The sequence below is a fragment of the Arvicola amphibius genome, chromosome 6, assembly GCF_903992535.2.
Source record: "Arvicola amphibius chromosome 6, mArvAmp1.2, whole genome shotgun sequence".
Classification (NCBI taxonomy): domain Eukaryota; kingdom Metazoa; phylum Chordata; class Mammalia; order Rodentia; family Cricetidae; genus Arvicola; species Arvicola amphibius.
Genome location: NC_052052.2, coordinates 16,866,892 through 16,886,263, shown reverse-complemented (window position 1 = coordinate 16,886,263; position 19,372 = coordinate 16,866,892). Strand labels below are relative to the sequence as shown.

The 19,372-nt window shown below is 50.8% G+C and overlaps 1 protein-coding gene across 1 annotated transcript in view; it reads left to right on the top strand.

Annotated features, from left to right (window-relative positions):
• Nucleotides 1-17,534, top strand: part of Myom3 (myomesin 3) — a 44,484-nt gene extending 26,950 nt beyond the window's left edge. The window contains exons 20-36 of the mRNA XM_038335127.1: nt 1,169-1,283; nt 3,320-3,476; nt 3,903-4,012; nt 4,414-4,458; nt 5,197-5,333; nt 7,903-8,047; nt 8,247-8,306; nt 8,634-8,701; nt 9,983-10,093; nt 10,795-10,882; nt 11,338-11,376; nt 11,637-11,745; nt 13,076-13,239; nt 13,870-13,906; nt 14,071-14,093; nt 15,642-15,697; nt 17,271-17,534. Of these exons, the coding sequence (XP_038191055.1) occupies nt 1,169-1,283; nt 3,320-3,476; nt 3,903-4,012; nt 4,414-4,458; nt 5,197-5,333; nt 7,903-8,047; nt 8,247-8,306; nt 8,634-8,701; nt 9,983-10,093; nt 10,795-10,882; nt 11,338-11,376; nt 11,637-11,745; nt 13,076-13,239; nt 13,870-13,906; nt 14,071-14,093; nt 15,642-15,697; nt 17,271-17,534 (1,728 nt within the window). The remainder of the gene's footprint in view (nt 1-1,168; nt 1,284-3,319; nt 3,477-3,902; nt 4,013-4,413; nt 4,459-5,196; nt 5,334-7,902; nt 8,048-8,246; nt 8,307-8,633; nt 8,702-9,982; nt 10,094-10,794; nt 10,883-11,337; nt 11,377-11,636; nt 11,746-13,075; nt 13,240-13,869; nt 13,907-14,070; nt 14,094-15,641; nt 15,698-17,270) is intronic.
• The last annotated feature ends 1,838 nt before the right edge of the window (nt 17,535-19,372 follow it).

The window sequence follows — 19,372 nt, the reverse complement described above, 5'->3', positions numbered from 1 at the left end:
TAACTTGTTTAGGGCTAAGAAAGGAGCATGGAAGGTGACCCCAGGTCTGCCTCAGAGCAGGAGGGAAGAGGGCTTTCTAAATGGGAGGACAGTGAGTTGTGTCCAGTCAGGTTCTAGGCATCAGTGCTCAGAGGATAAAGTCAGACAGAGAGGCCAATAGAAAATGGAACTGACAAGCAGGCATGGTGGGGCATGCCTGTAATCCCAGTAGTTGGGAAATATAGACAAGAGGCTCGGAGTTCTAGGCCAGCCACAGCTGCATAAGCAAGTTAAAGATCGGCCTGAGCTGCAAGAGACCCTGTCTTAAAACAAAACAAAAATTAGGACTTGAAGGCCAAGAATGAGGATTGGTGGTGGGTTTTCTTTCACTCTAGCCCTGTCTTGGAACACTGAAATGTTGCTTTTCATTCTTTTTACTCTTTGGAGTCTTTCTCTTTGGCTCTTTGTGGGGCCTGCCACCCAGCTCCCATATAAATCACACGTGGAGACTTATTCTTTCTTATAAACGCCCAACCTTAGCTTGGTTTGTTTCTTGCCAGCTTTTCTTAACTTAAATTACCCCATCTATCTTTTGCCTCTTGACTTTGTCCTGTTCTTACTTCTGTATTTCTTACTCCATAACCTACTGGGTGACCGGGTGGCTAGGTGGGTGGCTGGCCCCTAGTGTCCTCTCTCCTTGTTCTCTCTTGCTCTTTTTTCCCTTCCATATTTCTCCTTCTCTTTATCCTCTCTGCCTGCCAGCCCCGCCTATCCTTGCTCTTGCCTACCTATTGGTCATTCAGCTCTTTATTAGACCAGTCAGGTGGTTTAGAGAGGCACAGTATCACAGCTTCACAGAGTTAAACAATGCAACATAGAAGAATGCAACACACCTTTGCATCGCTAAGCAAATGTTCCAGAACATAAACAAATGTAACACACCTTAAGATAATATTCTGCAACAGAGGACAGTGGCCTTTAACCTCAGTAGACAGGAAAATGGGAGTCCCAGGCTAGCCTGGGCAGCATAGAGAGGCCCTATCTCTAAACAAAAGCAAACCCCGCCCTGGATCCCAGGAAAAGGGCATATTCTTGGCCTGCCCCAGCCCAGGCAGGGTCCCAGCAGCTCTGGACAGAATCTCGTTAGGTCCATCCTCCCTGTCCTCAGGTTATGTTCTCCCACCCCCAGGTGTCTGACTTGCAGTCAGGAAAGCAATACATGTTCCGGATCCAGGCCATGAACTCAGCTGGTCTAGGACAACCATCGGTTCCCACTGACCCTGTGCTCCTGGAAGACAAGCCAGGTAGGATGACCAGGGAGTACCAGACTACTCTGAGGGACTGGGGTCTGGGTACGGTAGATGCTCAGAGGGAAGATGGGAGATTCATGAGGATGAGGCTGGAGGCCTGGACCCATTGGGTTCTGTCCCACCCACCATTCTACCCACTGGCAGCTCGATTTTCCCTTCTGATTTGCCCCCCTCACCACCCTTTTCCACTGCCCGTGAGGGTGTCTTCCATGCTTTCGATGCCAAAAACATGAAGTTATGCAACAACTTGAACTGATACCCAGCTCCATCTCAGTCACTCCATGTAGCTTTGCCTCTCTCGAGCTCACAGGGCCTGTAGTCCCTACTGTTATGCATGTCAAGAGTTGCTCCTAGGTCCTCATACAGAGGAACTCAATTGTTCCAATGCAAAACAATTAAACCACCAAGGGCCACAGCTAGCAGATGTCAGACTCACCCATATGGCTAACTATAAAGCATTTTGTTAAGTGTTCAACTCACAAGTATTTGGTGAGGTCTGCATGTATCCGGGCACAGCTGTGGATAAAAACGCAGATCTTGGTCTGCATGCACCAGGGACACAGACATGGGTGAGGAAGCAGATCTAGGTTTGCGTGCATGGGGGCACAGATGTGGGAGAAGCAGATCTAGGTTTGCATGCATGGGGGCACAGAAGTGGGAGAAGCAGATCTAGGTTTGCATGCATGGGGGAACAGAAGTGGGAGAAGCAGTTCTGGATTTGCATGCACCTAGGACACAGATGTGGGTGAGGAAGTAGATCTAGGTTTGCATGCACGGGGGCACACATGTGGAGGAAGCAGATCTAGGTTTGCATGCACGGGGGCACACATGTGGAGGAAGCAGATCTAGGTTTGCATGCACGGGGGCACAGATGTGAAGGAAGCAGGTCTAGGTTTGCATGCATGGGGGCACAGATGTGGAGGAAGCAGATCTAGGTTTGCATGCACCAGGATGCAGATGTGGGTGAGGAAGCAGATCTAGGTTTGCATGCATGGGGACACAGATGTGGAGGAAGCAGGTCTAGGTTTGCATGCATGGGGACACAGATGTGGAGGAAGCAGGTCTCTGCTGTTGTAACAGGGGAGATGGGAGCAGGGAGTTGACAGACAGTAAAAGCAGATGTCAAACTAGTCCACGAGGAAATTTTAGGATAGCCAGGAGTAAGGTAGGGATGCAGATCAGTGGTGGAGGGCTTACCTAGCTCTGGATTTTGTCACAGCACTGCAGAGATGAAAAGAAAGAAAAGAGAAAAAGGATTTTTAGAGACAGGAGCCAGGGTTATAGGTGTAGGGTTATAGGTACACACCTATAACCCTAGCACTCCTGTTGACTGAGGTTTCTGTCCTGCCTGGTCCTGCAGTCGTTCAGTCCCAAAGAAATGCACAGAAGTCTACATTAATCATAAACTAGTTGGCCTAGTAGCTCAGGCTTCTTATTAATTCTTTCTTACATCTTACATTAACCCATTATTCTTGTCTGTGTTAACCATGTGACTTGGTCCCTTTTTTGGCGAGGCAGTCACATCTTGCTTGCTCTGTGTCTGGCTTCCTCTGTGGCTGGGTGACGACTGCAGACTGAATCTTCTCCCTTCCCAGAATTCTCGTTGCCCTGCCTCTACTTCCTGCCTGGTCACCATTGCCCGGCCTATACTTCTTGCCTGGCTACTGGCCAATCAGCATTTTATTAAAAATAATACAAGTGACAGGATACAAGACTATTGTCCCACAGAGCCTAAGATTGTAGAATCGTGGATAGCCTGGACTCCATAGTGAATTCAAAGTCAGTCTGGGCTAATATACCAAAATTTTATGTTAAAGAGAAGAATTAAAAGGGGTAGGGGAGAAGAGAAGGAAAAGAAGGAGGAAGAGGAAAAGTCAGCCAGAAGGACTTTTTGAGGAGGTGACATTTGAGGGTCATGAAAGACCTTGGAGATCACAAGAGGTCTGATGCTCTAATCAGGGAAGCCACACAACCGCAGTTACAATGTTGAAACTGCCCCTTTGCTGTCTCTTCCTGGATCTCACCCCCAGATGCACGGGAGATCCAAGTCGGTGTGGACGAAGAGGGCCGTATCTACTTGGCTTTCGAAGCCCCCGAAGCCCCTGACTTCTCTGAGTTTCAGTGGTCAAAGGATTACAAGGGTCCACCTGACCCACAGAGGGTGGAGGTGGAGGATGAAATTAACAAGTGAGTGGGGAGGGGTGGAGAGGGGGCAGCATCCAAGGGTGGCAGACCTGGAAGGCAGACACACAGGTTGGCCAGGGCTGCCCTGTCGGACGTAATGGTGCCAGCTGCAGTCAAAAGGAGACCTTCTTTGGGGATCCTCTTTTGGTGGGGAGCCTTGAGTGCCACCGCCTAAAATCCTCACGCCTTCACAGAGTCCCTGGATGCTTGGCTGTAGACCATGTACCACACTGCCCACCCAACTCTAGAGCTTTTGCTGGTCCACAGGAGATATCAAGGGGGCGCAAGAGGGCAGCTGTCCCTGCCATCAAGCTTGGCCAGGGCCTGGGCAGGGTACAGGCCATGAGAGACAAGATTCTCCAGCTCCTGCCACTCAGTGCATGAGCCTCAAACCCCATCTCAGGGCATCAGCTTGCCTCTCTCTGCCAGGTCCAAGGTCATCTTGAAAGAACCTGACCTTCAAGACTTAGGTGTCTACTCAGTGGTGGTCCCCGATGCCGATGAAGACACCTCGGCAAGCCACACACTGACAGAGGAAGGTAATGGCCTCACTCCCTGCCACCTCCTCAGGGGAACAAATACTGATCCAGAACCCAAGCATCAGTGCCCATAGAAGCCAAGTGGACCTTGAGGCTCAGCCTGACCAGAGCTGGGTACTAATGTGGTCATTCCTACAGAGCCTGGCATCTAAGAGGTGCTTTTCTGAGGAGGTGGGAAGCATATTCAGCTTTGGGGTCGCCAAGAGTAGCTACAGTATCTCCCTCAGTGCCCCAGGACCAAAGCCCACAGTTCTCATCACCAGCCTCGGTGGAGCATGTAACCCCAAGTTGATGGCAATGTGGAACTAGCTCTCTTGGAACAGCTCAGCAAGGGAAGGCTGTAATGGAGCCCTGTGTCCTAATGTTGCATCTGTTTTCTTCCTTGTCCCTCACTGTCCCAGAGTTGAACAAGCTGAAGAAGTTGAGTCATGAGATCAGAAACCCAGGTAAACACTGAGGTGCTGCTTCCTGTGGTTCCTAAAGGTCTGCGAACATGTGCTGATCAGAACTGAATCGGACAGAGCACCAGGGGTAACCTGGGAGCAAGAGGTAGGGAAACCATAGACTGGGACAAGGATAGCCCACAGGGAGCCAGAGATGTGCAAAAGAGGAAAACAAGGCAGTCTCTTAGCAACATAAGCATCATCATCATCACCATCATCACCACCATCACCACCACCACCACTACCATCATCAGCACCACCACCATCATCACATCACTATTATCACCACAACCATCATCATCACCATCATCCCCACCCTTCATCATCAGCATCACCTCGACCATCAACATCCTTATCAGCTCTTGAGACATCTGGACATTAGATCATCTAAACCTCCACTTCCTTCCACTGTCTCTGGATGGTGGAATCGTTAAACCCAGTCAAACACTTGATCACATGCTGGATCCAGCTTGGGAACATTTCCAAATCTCACCCCCAGGCCATATCCCAGCCAAGTCAGAACGGGCAGGGGTGAGGCCCAGACTCCAGTGTTTAAGGTGCCTTGAAGATGCTTTCCTGATATCACGTTAGTCTACAGAGAGCCTCCAGGCCTCCAGCCAGGTCTGGTTCCTTCAGGCTCTCCAAGCGTTTCCCATATTCCCTGCCAAGGGTGGGACAGGGTGGGGCCAGGGAGTGCAGAGAGGAGAAGGCTCCCACCCACACCCTTCCTGTGTCTCCCAGTCGTCAAGCTGATCTCCGGCTGGAATGTAGACATCCTCGAGCAAGGCGAGGTGCGGCTCTGGCTGGAGGTGGAGAAGCTGTCACCGGCCGCGGAGTTGCACCTCATCTTCAATGAGAAAGAGATCTTCAGCTCACCGGTAAATGGTGCCCCCAGTCCCTGGGGAGGTTCCCCTGCCGCAGGGCCTCACCTGTAAGCTGGTGCCTGGGGCTATCTGTCATTTCAGAAATAGCTGCCACTTTGGCCGTCCTAGCCAGAAGAGGGCAGATAATAAGTCCTGGCTTTCAGTCTATGGTGGGCGGGGACAGGGAGAGAGCACAGTGGTACTGGTTACTAACCAGTTCAGGGGACATTTCCACAAAGCACTTTCCACACACACCGCCTCTTTCAAACTCCTCCCCAGCACCCCTAAGACGGAAAGCCCATGTTGGGGGCTGACGGTTTCCCAAGCCTAAACCTCTGCGTTAGATAGAAATCTAAAGCACTTTCATGCAGGCTTAACAGACATCCAGGGGAGAGCTGCTCTTCTCTCAGCTGCTTTATTCGTGCTTGTCCATCTTCCTGTTCTGGTCCCATGCTTCGCCCCCGTCCCGTTACAAATCAGGGCAAGGGCTGTGGCTGCAGGTCAGTGGTAGTGCAAGAGTCTACTTGCCAAAATATATGGGGTTTAATTTTAAATGCTTTTTATACACAAGTATCACATTGTTTACATTTTAATGCATAGGGAAGGTACATAGGTTTGCTAGAATGGACTGTGTGGACTTCAATTGTTTTTACCTGAAATAGAGTCTCATAACAGTGTCCTGTCACATGTGGGTTTCACCGCCACACGGCAAAGCCACTATCTGGAAAACATGGACTAGAGCAGGTTTGCAAGTCAGTGGGAGAGCATGCACCTTTTGTGGGCAAGACCCTGAGTTAGAACCAAGGGAGAAAGGAAGGAGGGAGGGAGGGAAGGAGGGAGGGAAGGAAGAAGAGAAGGAGGGACTAGATCTTCCAGAGAAGGGGGTAATGGTTTTGATCAGAGGATGCATCAGACAGATGCAGAGAATGCACAACCAGCCCTCTGGGTGGCCCGTGTCCCCTCTCTGCCTCCCTCTCTGTGTCTGCACAGCATGGCAGGTTTTTCTAGGATCAAAAAAGAATAGGCCAGGGAGTGTTTTGAAAGTTGTGTAAAGAGTATACATTGGGCTTGCCACATGCTATCGGAGGCACTGTAAGGTCTAGAGAAGTGGTTTCCAGCCTGTGGATCTCGACCCTTTGGGGCTCGGACAAGCCTTTTGCAGAGGTCACCTAAGACCATCGGAAAACACGGATATTGACATTATGGTTCATAGCACTAGCAAAATTACAGTTCTCATATTTCATAACTACAACAAACTAATTTTATGGTCGGGGGTCACCGCAGCATGAGGAACAGTATTAAAGGGTCGCAGCCTCAGGAAGGTGGGGGACCACTGGTGTGGAGGCTTCGGTGTACACTGTTTGGATAATCGGTCGTCCTTACAGAAAAATACAATAGGCCATTCCTGTCAGTCACACATGCAGAAAAAGCCAGGGAGTCATGAGGACCTAAATTCGGAGAATAAAACTTTCAAGCTGTCCGTGCGCAGCAAGCGGTAAGCGACTGGTATCTCTAGAGTGTGGGTATTCCATTGTAAGGGAAGTACCGGGTGTAGGTAGGGCTAGCCTTTGGGGTGGAGGAGGTCCAGGCTGAAGGATCAGAAGTTCAAGGTCATCCTCAGCTACAGGGCAAGTCTGAGGCCAGCTTGGGTCCGGGGGCTGGAGAGATTGCTCATGCAAAAGATGCCCAGGTTTGGTTCCCAGCACCCAGATGACAGCTCACAACTGTCTTTAACTCTAGTTCTAAAGAATCTGATACCCTCTTCTGGCCTCCATGGCACTGCATGAGCATGGCGCACAGACAGACAAGCAAAACACCCATACACATAAAATAGAAATAAATAAATCTTTTAAGTGAAAAAAAAATGGGCTTGGGAGAGAGATAGTCCAGTAGGTAAAGGCATTTTCTGCCAAGCCTGGCAGCCTCAGTTCAATCCCCAGGGTTCACAGAGCAGAAGGAGAAAGCAGACCTGACTTCTTTTTTTTTTTTAAGTGAATATTTTTTTAATATTTTTTATTTATTATGTATGTAGTATTCTATCTGTGTGTATGCCTGCAGGCCATAAGAGGGCACCAGACCCCATTAGAGATGGTGGTGAGCCACCATGTGGTTGCTGGGAATTGAACTCAGGACCTTTGGAAGAGCAGGCAATGCTCTTAGCCGCTGAGCCATCTCTCCAGCCCCCAGACCTGACTTCTTCAAGTTGTTCTCTGACCTCCACACGTGTGCTGTGGCCCATGCTTTCCCCATCCCCTACAACACACGCACGCACACATGCAATGCACACCCCACACCAAGTTAAAATATAATTATTTTTCATTTAAATTGTAAAAGAAGTTGAAAATAACCAACAATGAGACACAGTAAAGGTCCGAAGTTTATTATTATAATTAATTCAAGCATGGGGTGCTGGGGACCCCAGTCTACTCAAGCAGGAAAAGGCTACCAGGAACCCCTCCCCAGTTCATGGACATTGACAGTTCTGCACATAGCACCCCAATCTTGATCGCATCCTGAAGTGTGCCCCTGGCAGAGCTCCCAGGACAGGAAACGCCCAAAAAGGACTCAGATTTTGTTCCCTCAGAACCGCAAGATCAATTTTGTCCGAGAGAAGGGCCTGGTGGAGGTGATCATCCAGCAACTGTCAGAGGATGACAAGGGGTCGTACACGGCCCAGCTCCAAGATGGAAAAGCCAAGAACCAGATCACGCTCGCCCTGGTGGATGACGGTCAGCTGGCCCCGCCCCTCCCTGAAGCACCTGCCCCACTGGCCTGACCCCATCCTTCCCTGTTCACCCTCCCGAGGATCTGGGCTCCCAGCTCTGGGGTCTGCTGAGCGCATCCCTGCTCTCCCGTCCGCCCCAGGGCCCACTCCCGGGACCTTTGTTCTCTCTCTGCTCACACCGCTTCCTCCCCATGTATTCACAGAGTTTGACAAGCTGCTAAGGAAGGCAGACGCAACGAGAAGAGACTGGAAGCGAAAGCAGGGTAAGAGCGGTTGATCCGCTCTGGAAATACCAACCCAGCCAGGGAAGTTTACCATGATCTTGATCTGGTCAAGCCCTGTCCTAGTGACAGAAAAAAAAAAAAAAAAAAACACTTCATTTTCCAAGCCCAAGAGCCAGTGCCTCCTCAAAGTTATTTTCATCTAAAGAGACCCCAGACCCCTTTCTTCACCCCGTCCTTTTCCTCGTCTTGGAGAATAGGGTCTTTAGCAGTCTCCTGCCCGGCTGGTTTCCCCGATCTGACCACCAGGTGGCGCCCTGGCTCAGCCTAAAGCTCATGACTCTGAGCACGCCCTCTCTTCCCCTGCAGGTCCCTATTTCCAGGAGCCTTTGAAGTGGAAAGTCACTGAGGACTGCCAAGTGCTTCTGACGTGCAAGGCAAGTCTCCACCCCACCTCCAGCTCTGCCATCAGCCCCGTGAGGCATGACCTGTGACTCATCCCCAAGCCCAGTGGCTCTCCCTGCTTCCTCCATCCTGGAATTTATCTCCTGTGCCTGGCTGATCCCACAACTAGGAAGTGGCACACACACACACATGTACATGGACACACACACACACATAAATACATACACACACATGTACCCATACGTATACATTTGCACACACATACATAGACACATATACCCATACATCTATACACATGTACATACACATACATACAGGCGTACACACACACATAGACACGTTCATACACATAGATTTACATACACATATACACACATTCACATATGCATACACACAAATATATATGCACACATACATACATACACACATACACACATACACACACAAGCATACACACAAATACAGACAGACAGACACACATACACACACACACACACACACAGTGGGGAGCAGCAGGATTAGTGTGTGTTGAGTCAGCCTTAAGCAAGATCTCCCAGCAGCTCCGGGGCCCAGGGGATTGGGAGCTAGTGAGGGCTCCGTGTTGACAGGGGCTTCCTGTGCATTGTAACCCTCGCCAGACACTGCTCAGTGTGCTTGGGGATGATTTAATCTCTCCTACCTCACGGTCATCTGTACTTTACTACCCCACCTCAGAGAGGAGAGAACAAGCAGGAAAATAGCTGGACACACATAGGTTCCAGGGGCCAGGTCCCAACAAGTCACCCTGACCCCAAAGCATCTCGCAGCTCCTTTGATAACATGCAAGGGGGCGCCCACACCAGCACACGCTTCCTGAGAAGAAACCACCAGTGCTTAGCAAGGTCCTAGGCATACATCATTCCCTTAGGCCCCGGGGAGCCCTCAACACAAGGCAGAATTACATAATTACAACATAAGGCACGCCTTATGGACGACCAGACACATTCAGGACAGTATTAGTTATAGGGCAGGAGAGGCACTCTCCGGGGTCCTTCCAGGAGGACTACCTGGAGGAGGTGACATTTGACTCATTAAGAAGCCTAACTACTTACTGGGAAAACAGAGCAGAAGGGGCCAAGAGGCAGGAAGTAACTTTAGCAAAAGTCAGGATCCAGAGGCCAGCGGACATGAGGCCTGAGAAAGGGACCAGCAGACTTGTGTGTGGGTCTCGGTGGGAGGAGTTGTGTTTGTAAAGAAGTTATCTGAGTTGGGTTTTTATTTTTGAACTGGAAAGTCTGATAGACTGATGGAGATCCCTCACGCCCTGTCCTCAGGTGACCAACACCAAGAAGGAGACTCGTTTTCAGTGGTTCTTCCAGAAAAAAGAGGCCCCCAGTGGGCAGTACGACCCGCAGACGGGAGCCGGACTTCTCTGCATTGAAGCGGTAAGAGCAGAGGGAGCTCGGGGTTCACCCTCATCAGCTGCACTGAGTGGAGCCTGAGCAGAGCTGGTCACACAGGAACCCAGAACCCAGTCAAGATATATGCGAGGGGCTGGAGAGCTGGCTCAGCGGCTCTGAGCTCTCATTGCCCTTACAGCAGACCCAGATTCCAGTTCTTAGCACCCACAGGACAGCTCACAGCTGTATGTGACTGCAGTCTCTGGGGATCTGGCGCCCTCTTCTGGCCTCCACGGTGCCCTCTTTACACTAACATGGTGCACGGGCGTACAAGCAAACGCGATACACATAAAAATTTTAAAGAGAATGTTTTTTAGAAGATAAATACCAGGGCCTGGGAATGTAACTTAGCTGGTAAAGAGAGTGCTTAGTAAGCACAAAACCCTGTTTCTGATCCCCAGCACCACCTAAACCTCGTGCAAAAGTGCACACACACACAGAGACTCACACACACGTTCTCCCATACAAGCTCTCACACATACACACACCCTCACAGATTCACATATACTCACTAACATGTACACATACTCCCCCACACGTTTTCACACACAGACACGCATGCATATGCTCCCTACACCCACCAACGCCAGAACAGAAGCCACGCGGGGTTAGGACCGAGGAACCTCCTGTCTTGCTGTCACCTCTCCTTCTGGAACCCCTGCACACACTGTCATCCTCTTCTGTAGTTTTCCAAAGAAGACCAGGGACTCTACAGAGCAGTGGTGTCTGATGACAGAGGGGAAGATGACACCATCCTGGACCTCACGGGTGAAGGTAGGAGCCAGTGATGGCAGAGATGGGATGGGAGGGCTGTGGAGAGTCACACTGGAGCCAGTGACTAAGATTTATGGGGTCTCCATGTCACTTGGGGAAACTGTGGCACAGAGAGGTTAAATGAGTTGTTCAAAGTTACACAGTAGCCAATGGCAGGCACCCAATATGGGTGTGGCTGTGTCATGCCACAGTCAATTTAGGCTTGAAGACCCTGCACCCACAGAGGCTGTCCTTGAGGCCGGCTGACACATATGACAAGAAAATTATCAGACAGCAGTATGATGCCTGATCTGTCACTCACCTCCCAAGGAACCTCTCCCTTCCCCAAGTCGTTCTCCAGAGTCCCCACCCTCAGAGAGGCTCTGAATTCCCTCATCCTTCTCCAAAGCCACCACCATCACCCCTGGACATCCCCAAAGGAACCCACCCAGCTGAACATTCTCTGTCTTCCTCAGGCCTGGATGCTCTCCTCACTGAGCTGGGCAGGATTGGTGGTAAGTGAGCATGCCCCTCCTCTTTGCCTTGTCCCGATGCCAAAGAGCCTCCAAGGATGCCCCCCAAGAGCCTCAGCTGCGGGATGGGTCTAGTGTCTGCCCTGGGTGAAGGGGACGAAAGCCCCTGCCCCCACACAGTCCTGTGTTTTTTATCTTACTGCCCAGAGCTGCAGAAAGCAAGCTGGTCCCAAAACACACCATTCACAGGTTTGGGGGTGGGGGGTATGGGGGAGACTGACCTTTGGCCTCTGTATCCTCAGCTCTCTCGGCAACCCCACTGAAAATCCAGGGGACTGAAGAGGGGATCCGGCTCTTCAGCAAGGTCAAATACTACCATATGGCGTACATGAAGACCGCTTGGTTCCACAAGTAGGTTGGCCTTGCCCCAGGGTCTGTACAAGCTGAAAGGTCCTGGCACCCGCCCCGTTAGGAGTCCCCTACTCCTACTGCCTAGTCTTCCCACAGGTCCCAGACCCAAGGGATCAGCAGAGGGGATGCTCTCACACAGGGATGAGAGGAATACAAGAGTTTCCCCCCAGGGGAGACGGGAATGCTGGTGGCAGGACCAGGATCTGAGGTCTCCATGACAACAGAAGGATTATGGTCCCAGAGCAGTGTCTGGAAACCATGGGAGGAGAGGATGCAGGAATCAGGACGAGCCAGTGAAAGGAGTGATGGTGTACTTGTGGGCCTCTGCGAACCCGGGTAGCCAGTCTCAGGAGGCAGGTACAGGCAGAGAGAGCTGTGGAAGGGTCAGGACAGGAACTCGGGAAGGTTTCCCCCATATAATTTGAGAGTAGGATCTCCTGAGGGCGTCTTGTCATGTGTATGCCTCAGCCTTGTGGAGCAGATGTGACTGCACCCATTCTGTATTGATGCCTGGACTGACTTGGGCAAATCTGCAATGAGAGAGGGTGAGGGCCACAGGAAGCTTTAGGGTGATAGGGGCTCCCTTTTCAGCCAGTTTCTGAGCCCTGTGACAGTAGGCTTGGGCAACGGAACATTGGGAACATGGGCTAGGTCTTCAGGGAGGAAATTTATTTTTTTTAAAGATTTTATTTATTCATTATGTATACAACATTCTGCCTCCATGTATGCCTGCAGGCCAGAAGAGGGCGCCAGATCTCATTACAGATGGTTGTGAGCCATCATGTGGTTGCTGGGAATTGAACTCAGGTCCTCTGGAAGAACAGTTAATGCTCTTAACCACTGAGCCATCTCTCCAGCCCCAGGGAGGAAATTTAAATGGAAAAGGGAAAGAGTTGAAACTTTGATGGTTTCCAAGTTAGGGGCGACTGGGCAGAAATGCTAGGAGGGTTAAGATGGGAATGAAGAGGCGGGGGAGTGGCTCCCAAGGGCAGGGAAGTCACTGCCCCAAGAAAGCCGTTTGTTCATTGTCCCAGCCTACATATGACATATAGAGACCCAGCTTTGGTATGAAATTGATCTATCGTGGGATTTGATGAAGGAAAGAAGGAAGGAAGGAAGGAAGGAAGGAAGGAAGGAAGGAAGGAAGGAAGGAGTGGTTGGATGCTGAATGAATGGATGAAACACTGAACAATGGGTGGGTGGATCTATAGCAACCGTCTGGTGGGTGGTCACACTTCTCATGCCCTCCGCCTGAAAACAACAGTCCAAAGAGGGGCTGTGGACAGTCAGCCCACGGTCAGCCTTAGCCATCCTCTGCCTTCGAATGCAGGGATAAGCGTCTGGAGAGTGGTGACCGAGTGCGGGCGGGCACCACCCTGGATGAGATCTGGCTCCACATCCTGGACCCCAAGGACTCAGACAAGGGCAAATACACCCTGGAGATAACTGCCGGGAAGGAAACCCGGCAGCTCTCAGCAGATCTGTCTGGGCAAGGTAAGCCATCCTCCTGTCTGTTTGTCTACTGAGGGACCTTTCTAGAAAATCACATGGGATCAGGCCCCGTGGCACACATCTGAAGCCCCCACACTAAGGCAGAAGGATCCAGAGTTCAAGGCCATCCTCAGCTACATAGTGAGTTTGAGACCAGCCCAGACTACCTACAACCTTGTCTCACAGCAGAGGAGGGAGGGGGGACAAGATGGCTCAGGAATTAAAACACTTTGTTACCCAGACCTTCAGTTCTGATTTCACATTCCAGAACCCAGGTAGGAATGGAAGGCGAGAACCAACTGCATGAAGTTTTCCTCTGCCTTCACATTCGTGTACAATAATAACAATTTTTAAATTTTTAAAGAAAATTCCATGATGAGGTCAGGCAGGGAGACACATGCCTGCAGTCTTGACCCTGGGGAGATGGAGGCAGGAGGATAGTCAAGTTCAGAGTCAGATCCTTGGCTCTGCGGTGGGAACTTGTCTAAAAAAGAGAAAGAGAAGAGAGGGTCCCAGATGTTTGGGGAAGCTCTCTCCTCCTCCAAACCTGGCACTGCCCTGGGAGAATCCTGAAAGGGGAGGGGACGTTGAAGACGGTCCCCTCAGCCCTGTCCTGTCTTCTTCGTCCCACAGCTTTTGACGACGCCCTGGCAGAGCACCAGAGACTGAAGTGAGTGTCCCCCACACTCTCCTTGTGAATCAGGGGTCCCATTAGGGGTGGAGGGACTGTTTGCAGGCCCCCAAAAGGAGCCCTATCTAGCTCCACCCTCCTGTCTCAGGCGGTGAGAGCAGACACCTGAGACACAACACCTTGTTCCCATTTCTGTCTTTCAGGGCCTTGGCTGTCATTGAGAAAAGTGAGTCCCCAGTGGTCTCCTTCTTTGTGTTCCTGAGTCTGACTGTAGAAGTCCCAGCTCCCAGCAGGCTCTGTGGAGTTCTGGACCTTCACTCTGCTCCTGGGGAGCCCTGAGAGCTAGCTGTCAAAAGACAGATAAGGACGTCACGGGTTGGACAGGCCCGGTGTGGGTCTGGTGCTGAGCGGGTGCACACAAACCTTGATGGGAGCCCAAAGGCAGGGAACTGAGAGGAACGAGCCTGGGCCCTTCCAAATCAGCCATGGAAGGGGGTGGCCTGGAGCCTGAATACGAGGCTTGGGGCAGGGGTGAGGTGATGGCGAGTCTAACCCAGGAGCAGCCCCAGGTCCAGGGGTGTGACACAGCTTCTGAGCTACACCCCCCCAAAAAAAAAACCCACTAATCCATGTTCAAATCTGCCTCACTTATGAGGTGCCCCCCCTCAGCCAGCTTCAAACAGCCCAGTGTTAGGAGTATAGCCCATAGGTGTCCCTAGCGCAATGACGGGAAATAGGGATTTCAGTGACAGACAGTGGCGGCAGCAGAATCCCACAGCCTTGCCAGCCTGAGGAGGAAGGGACCTAGAGGGCTATGAGCATCAAGGAGACTGCAGGACCATGAACACAGAGATGTTGGTGCCCCTCCCTGCATGATGCCATTGTTCTCCATTGTTCCCAAGTGACAGGTAGGACAGGCATTGGATGTATAATGGCAGCCCTGACCATCCAAAGTTCCAAGTGACCTCACAGTGTCAGCCAACCTTGGAGGAGACAGCATATCCAAAAGCCAACCTCCCATGTGCTCAAGAAAGTGGGGACCCTCATGCCACCACCTAGTTATACGCTGGACACAAATGTCCCCTCCCATCCAGGACTCCCATAGAAGGAATTTAAACTTGACCACATGTGGTTGCTGGGTCCGCACCCTCAGCTGTGGAAAGCCGGTGCAAATTCCTGCCCCTGGCGGTGTCCAACCCTGTCTGATTCCTGATCCTTCTCCCTTACACAGTGGACAGCAGCCACACGGGGCAAACTTTTTGTACTTCCGGGACACTGTCTAGGTCTCCTCATGGCCTCTGGTGCAGTCTAAGGGATACATTTGACTATTTAGTAATTTATAGCTACACTGTCTTCCTGTGGCCCCTAGGACCCTCCTTGGACCAGAGTCAGGGTGTCCAAAAAGCTGCCGCTTTCCCTGACTCCCTTTTGGTCCCCCCCCACACACACCCTTCCCCATGGGTCAGAGACAAAGTTTGTTGGGTAGATTCTGTTAGTTCCAGTCCAGAGAAATCCCATTCACCCTCTTTCTCTTGAGGACAGAGGCAAGTCACTGTCACCCCTGGGTACCACTAATCATAGTGACCTCAACTCCATGGCAGAAGCTGCTCATATAGCATATCTCCTACCTGTGAGGAGAAGGAGCACGGGACGGGATGTTGAGGAAGGAACTGGAAGGAACTCTACCTGATACTAGCCCTCCACTCTGAGGGGAGCTGCTGGGCAGGAGAGAAGCTATCAGATTCACTACTCGGCTCTTTTCTTTTCATTCCAGATCGGGCCAAGGTGGTGAGGGGCCTGCCAGATGTGGCCACCATCATGGAAGATAAGGTATCGTTCTTCCCAACCCACAGCCAGACATCCCCACACTTATATTCCCTTGAGCATCCCTCCTGGGTCCCGACAGAGTGGAGTGCTATCTATGGATTAGAGAGCCAAAGGTGACGGGCTGCCCGGAAAGGTTGGACCTACCACAGCTGGTCAAGTGGCTCTATGAGCATATGTGTATTGAAGCCTGATGTCAGCTCCCTGTGCTCCACCTGCCTCTGCCCCATCTTTACATAGTCTTGGCTGGAGCCTGTGACTCTGGCTACCACAAGAGTTCAGCTAGGTAACCCCTGAAAGCCATAGTGTTTTCAAGTCTCGTGTTTGCTTTCTGCTGGCTACTAGTATATGTTAGTACATGTCTCTGCTGAGTTTGCCTCCGAGGCAACCACTAAAGAAGGAGTATTGATTCTGGTTGCTCTTGACAGCCAGGGAAACTGAGACCTAGCGTGGATGAGGGACTGGTGAAGGTCACACAGCCTGATGGATAGAGCTGAGGTTCATACCCCAGCAGCCCGGTTCCTGAACCAGCGAGTTTCATTATTATGTTGTAGTATTCTGCCTTAGACCTTACTCAAGAACTTCCAAACTCAATTCACAAACCTTTGTGTTAAAGCAATACAGTCTTCAGGGATGAGAGATGGCTCAGCAGCTAAGAGCACTGGCTGCCCTTCCAAGTTCAATTCCCAACACCCACATGGTGGCTCACAAGCATCTGTAATTCCAGTTTGAGGGGATCAAATGCCCTCTTCTGACTCCTGAGGGCACTGCCCATATGTGCTGTACATACATATATACATACATACATGCAGGCAAACATTCTTACACAAATTTTAAAAGCAATATCATCACTCGGGTGGTGGCACACGCCTTTAATCCCAGCACTCGGGAGGCAGAAGCAGGCGGATCTCTGTGAGTTTGAGGCCAGCCTGGTCTACAAGAGCTAGTTTCAGAAAAGGCTCCAAAGCAACAGAGAAACCCTGGCTCAAAAAACAAAACCAAACAACAAAACAAAACAAAAACCAATATAACCTTACTTGTGTGGTAATGTCACAATGACATATATATTACCAAAAGCAAAACTGCAGAGTGCTGGTCATTCTGGGTAGGTTACTGCTAGAGAATTGTCTAAGAGTCTACCTAGGAGATTGAGGCTTGGAGAAAGTGGGGTTGAAATAGAACATGTCTCCCTTTATGGGTTACAACAGAACACATGGAAGAGCTGGGGGTGTAGCTCAGTTGGTAGTGTTTGCCTTCCATGCACAAAGCCCTGGCTTCCACCCCTAGCATTACATAAACGTGGCATGCCTGTATCCCAGCACTTAGGATGTAGAGCCAGGAAGAAAGAAGTTTGAGGTCAAACTCAGCTCCCTAGCAAGTTCAGGCCCATCTAGGATACTGAGACCTTGCTTTTAAAACGCGCAGGCAAACACATCTGTGCACACACGCGGGCACGCACACATTACCTTTGCTCATCGCAGCTGCCTGTACCGGTAGCTCTTCGTGTGCTGCATAAAGGTGAATGCTGAGTTCAAGTTACAGGGAAGTAAAATCACTCTCTTCCTGTCGATCAAAACAGACCCTGTGCCTGACCTGCGTCATCTCAGGAGACCCATCCCCTGAAATCTCTTGGCTAAAGAATGACCAGCCTGTCTCCTTCCTTGACCGGTACCGCATGGAGGTGAAGGGTACTGAGGTTACCATCACCATTGAAAAGGTCACCAGTGAAGACAGTGGGCGCTATGGAATCTTTGTCAAGAACAAGTATGGCTCAGAAACAGGCCAGGTCACCATCAGCGTGTTCAAACACGGGGAAGAGCCCAAGGAGCTGAAGAAGATGTAATGGGAATGACCAGGGACAGTCTGAGATCCACTTGACATGGACCAGCAAGCCAGCCAGTGGGTCATAACTTAGCATAGGCTATGGGATGGGACAGGGGAAGGGACAAGGACATAACAGAGCTGGATCCAATACACCAAAGAAGTGGAGCAAAGATTTTGCTGAGGTTCTCAGAGGACTCCAGGATGTGGGGTAAGCACTGGCCTTAGCAATCAGAAGCTGAGCCAGGCGGTGGTGGCACAGGCCTTTAATCCCAGGACTCAGGGAGGCAATAGCAGGCAGATCTTTGTGAGTTTGAGGCCAGCCTGGTCTACAAAGCAAGTTCCAGGACAGCCAGGGCTACACAGAGGAACACTGTCTCAAAAAGAAGAAGAGAAGGAGAAGGAGAAGAGAGGGAAGGAGGGAGGGAGGGAGGGAGGGAGGGAGGGAGGGAGGGAGGGAGGGAGGGAGGGAGGGAGGAAGGAAGGAAGGAAGGAAGGAAGGAAGGAAGGAAGGAAGGAAGGAAGAAATCGGAAGCTTGAGGTACAGAACTCAGTTTCCACAAAAGCTCTTGACAAGCCTTGCCTTTCTCATCCATCAGAAGGGCCTTATGAAAATCCCTTATCAATCTGTATCAGTGGGTCACAGCAGGCAGGAGGCACCTCCACTCTGCAGGGGACAGTTGACAAAGCTCACCGTGGTTGTCACAACTGGAGGTATTTGCTGGCATTGAGTAGGTTGAGGCCACACATGGTGGTGAACACTTCTGCTCCATGTCACAGAATATATCTTTTAGGGCAGGATTGTCAAAGTTCTGTGTGTCCATCACTCATTGGAAGTATATTCAAAGTTAAGGATGGCCCTGGAGCTACGGAGGTAAACATTACCCAGGTCCCACCCAGAAACAGACTTGGGTGCAGGTGACTCCAAGGCAAGGCAAGAGATAATAAAGCTCACTAAATGCATCCAAGTAAGGTATCTTCATTGATCAGAGGAAGCGGGCAATGGCCAACCCAACTGGGAGATGCAGGGCTTTATAACACCCTTCCAGACTGGGTGGGACAGTGTTGGGCCCTGAAAGGTAAATCCAGTTTGGCTGTTGAGATGGGAGAAGGACACTTCAGCAGATGTGGAAGAAGCAAAGGTGAGCATGGAAGAGAGTCTGTCCCAGCCTAGGTGACCTGGGAGGCCAGGCACGCCAATGATGACTGCTGGTGTTGACCTTCGGGGCTTCTTCCAACATGGAGCCCGTACGGCCCGTGACAGACACTTCGGCTGGCCTTACTCAGTGGATCTCAGTACATAGCTGGACATTTCTCTGCCTTCTAGTTTCCCCTACTAAAAACGAGGTGTAGGAAGGTTTATAAAATTATAGCTGTTTGTTGCCAAGTCTTGGATAACTTTGGAAATTATAAAGGAGGAAATAAAAAATTTTAAAAAACTGTATTATCAACATCAAGAGGCAGTGCCTGTCTGTGGTTTCTGAAAGGACCGTGTAACTGTGGGACAAAATGAACCAGTCTTCCGCCCAGCAGCTGGTCACCCAGCAGGATATGTGGGTACCTGCAGCCCCCAGAGACTCATGCTCTGGGCTCTGTGGTGATTAATGAGATCTCTGCTGAGGAGAGGTGGGGATAGGTCTTGAAAGTTTGGGAATTCATGCAGGTCTTTATTACTAATGTTTGTGTGTGTGTGCACATGTGCACGCCATGGCACACATGTGGAGACCAGGGGATGGGTCTCTCCTTCTGTTATGTGAGCTCCAGAAACCAGACCCAGGTCATTAGGCTGCAGAGCAGAGGCCTTTATCTCCTGATCCACCTCACCCACAAACACCTGTGCTGGGAGCAGTGAGACCCCAG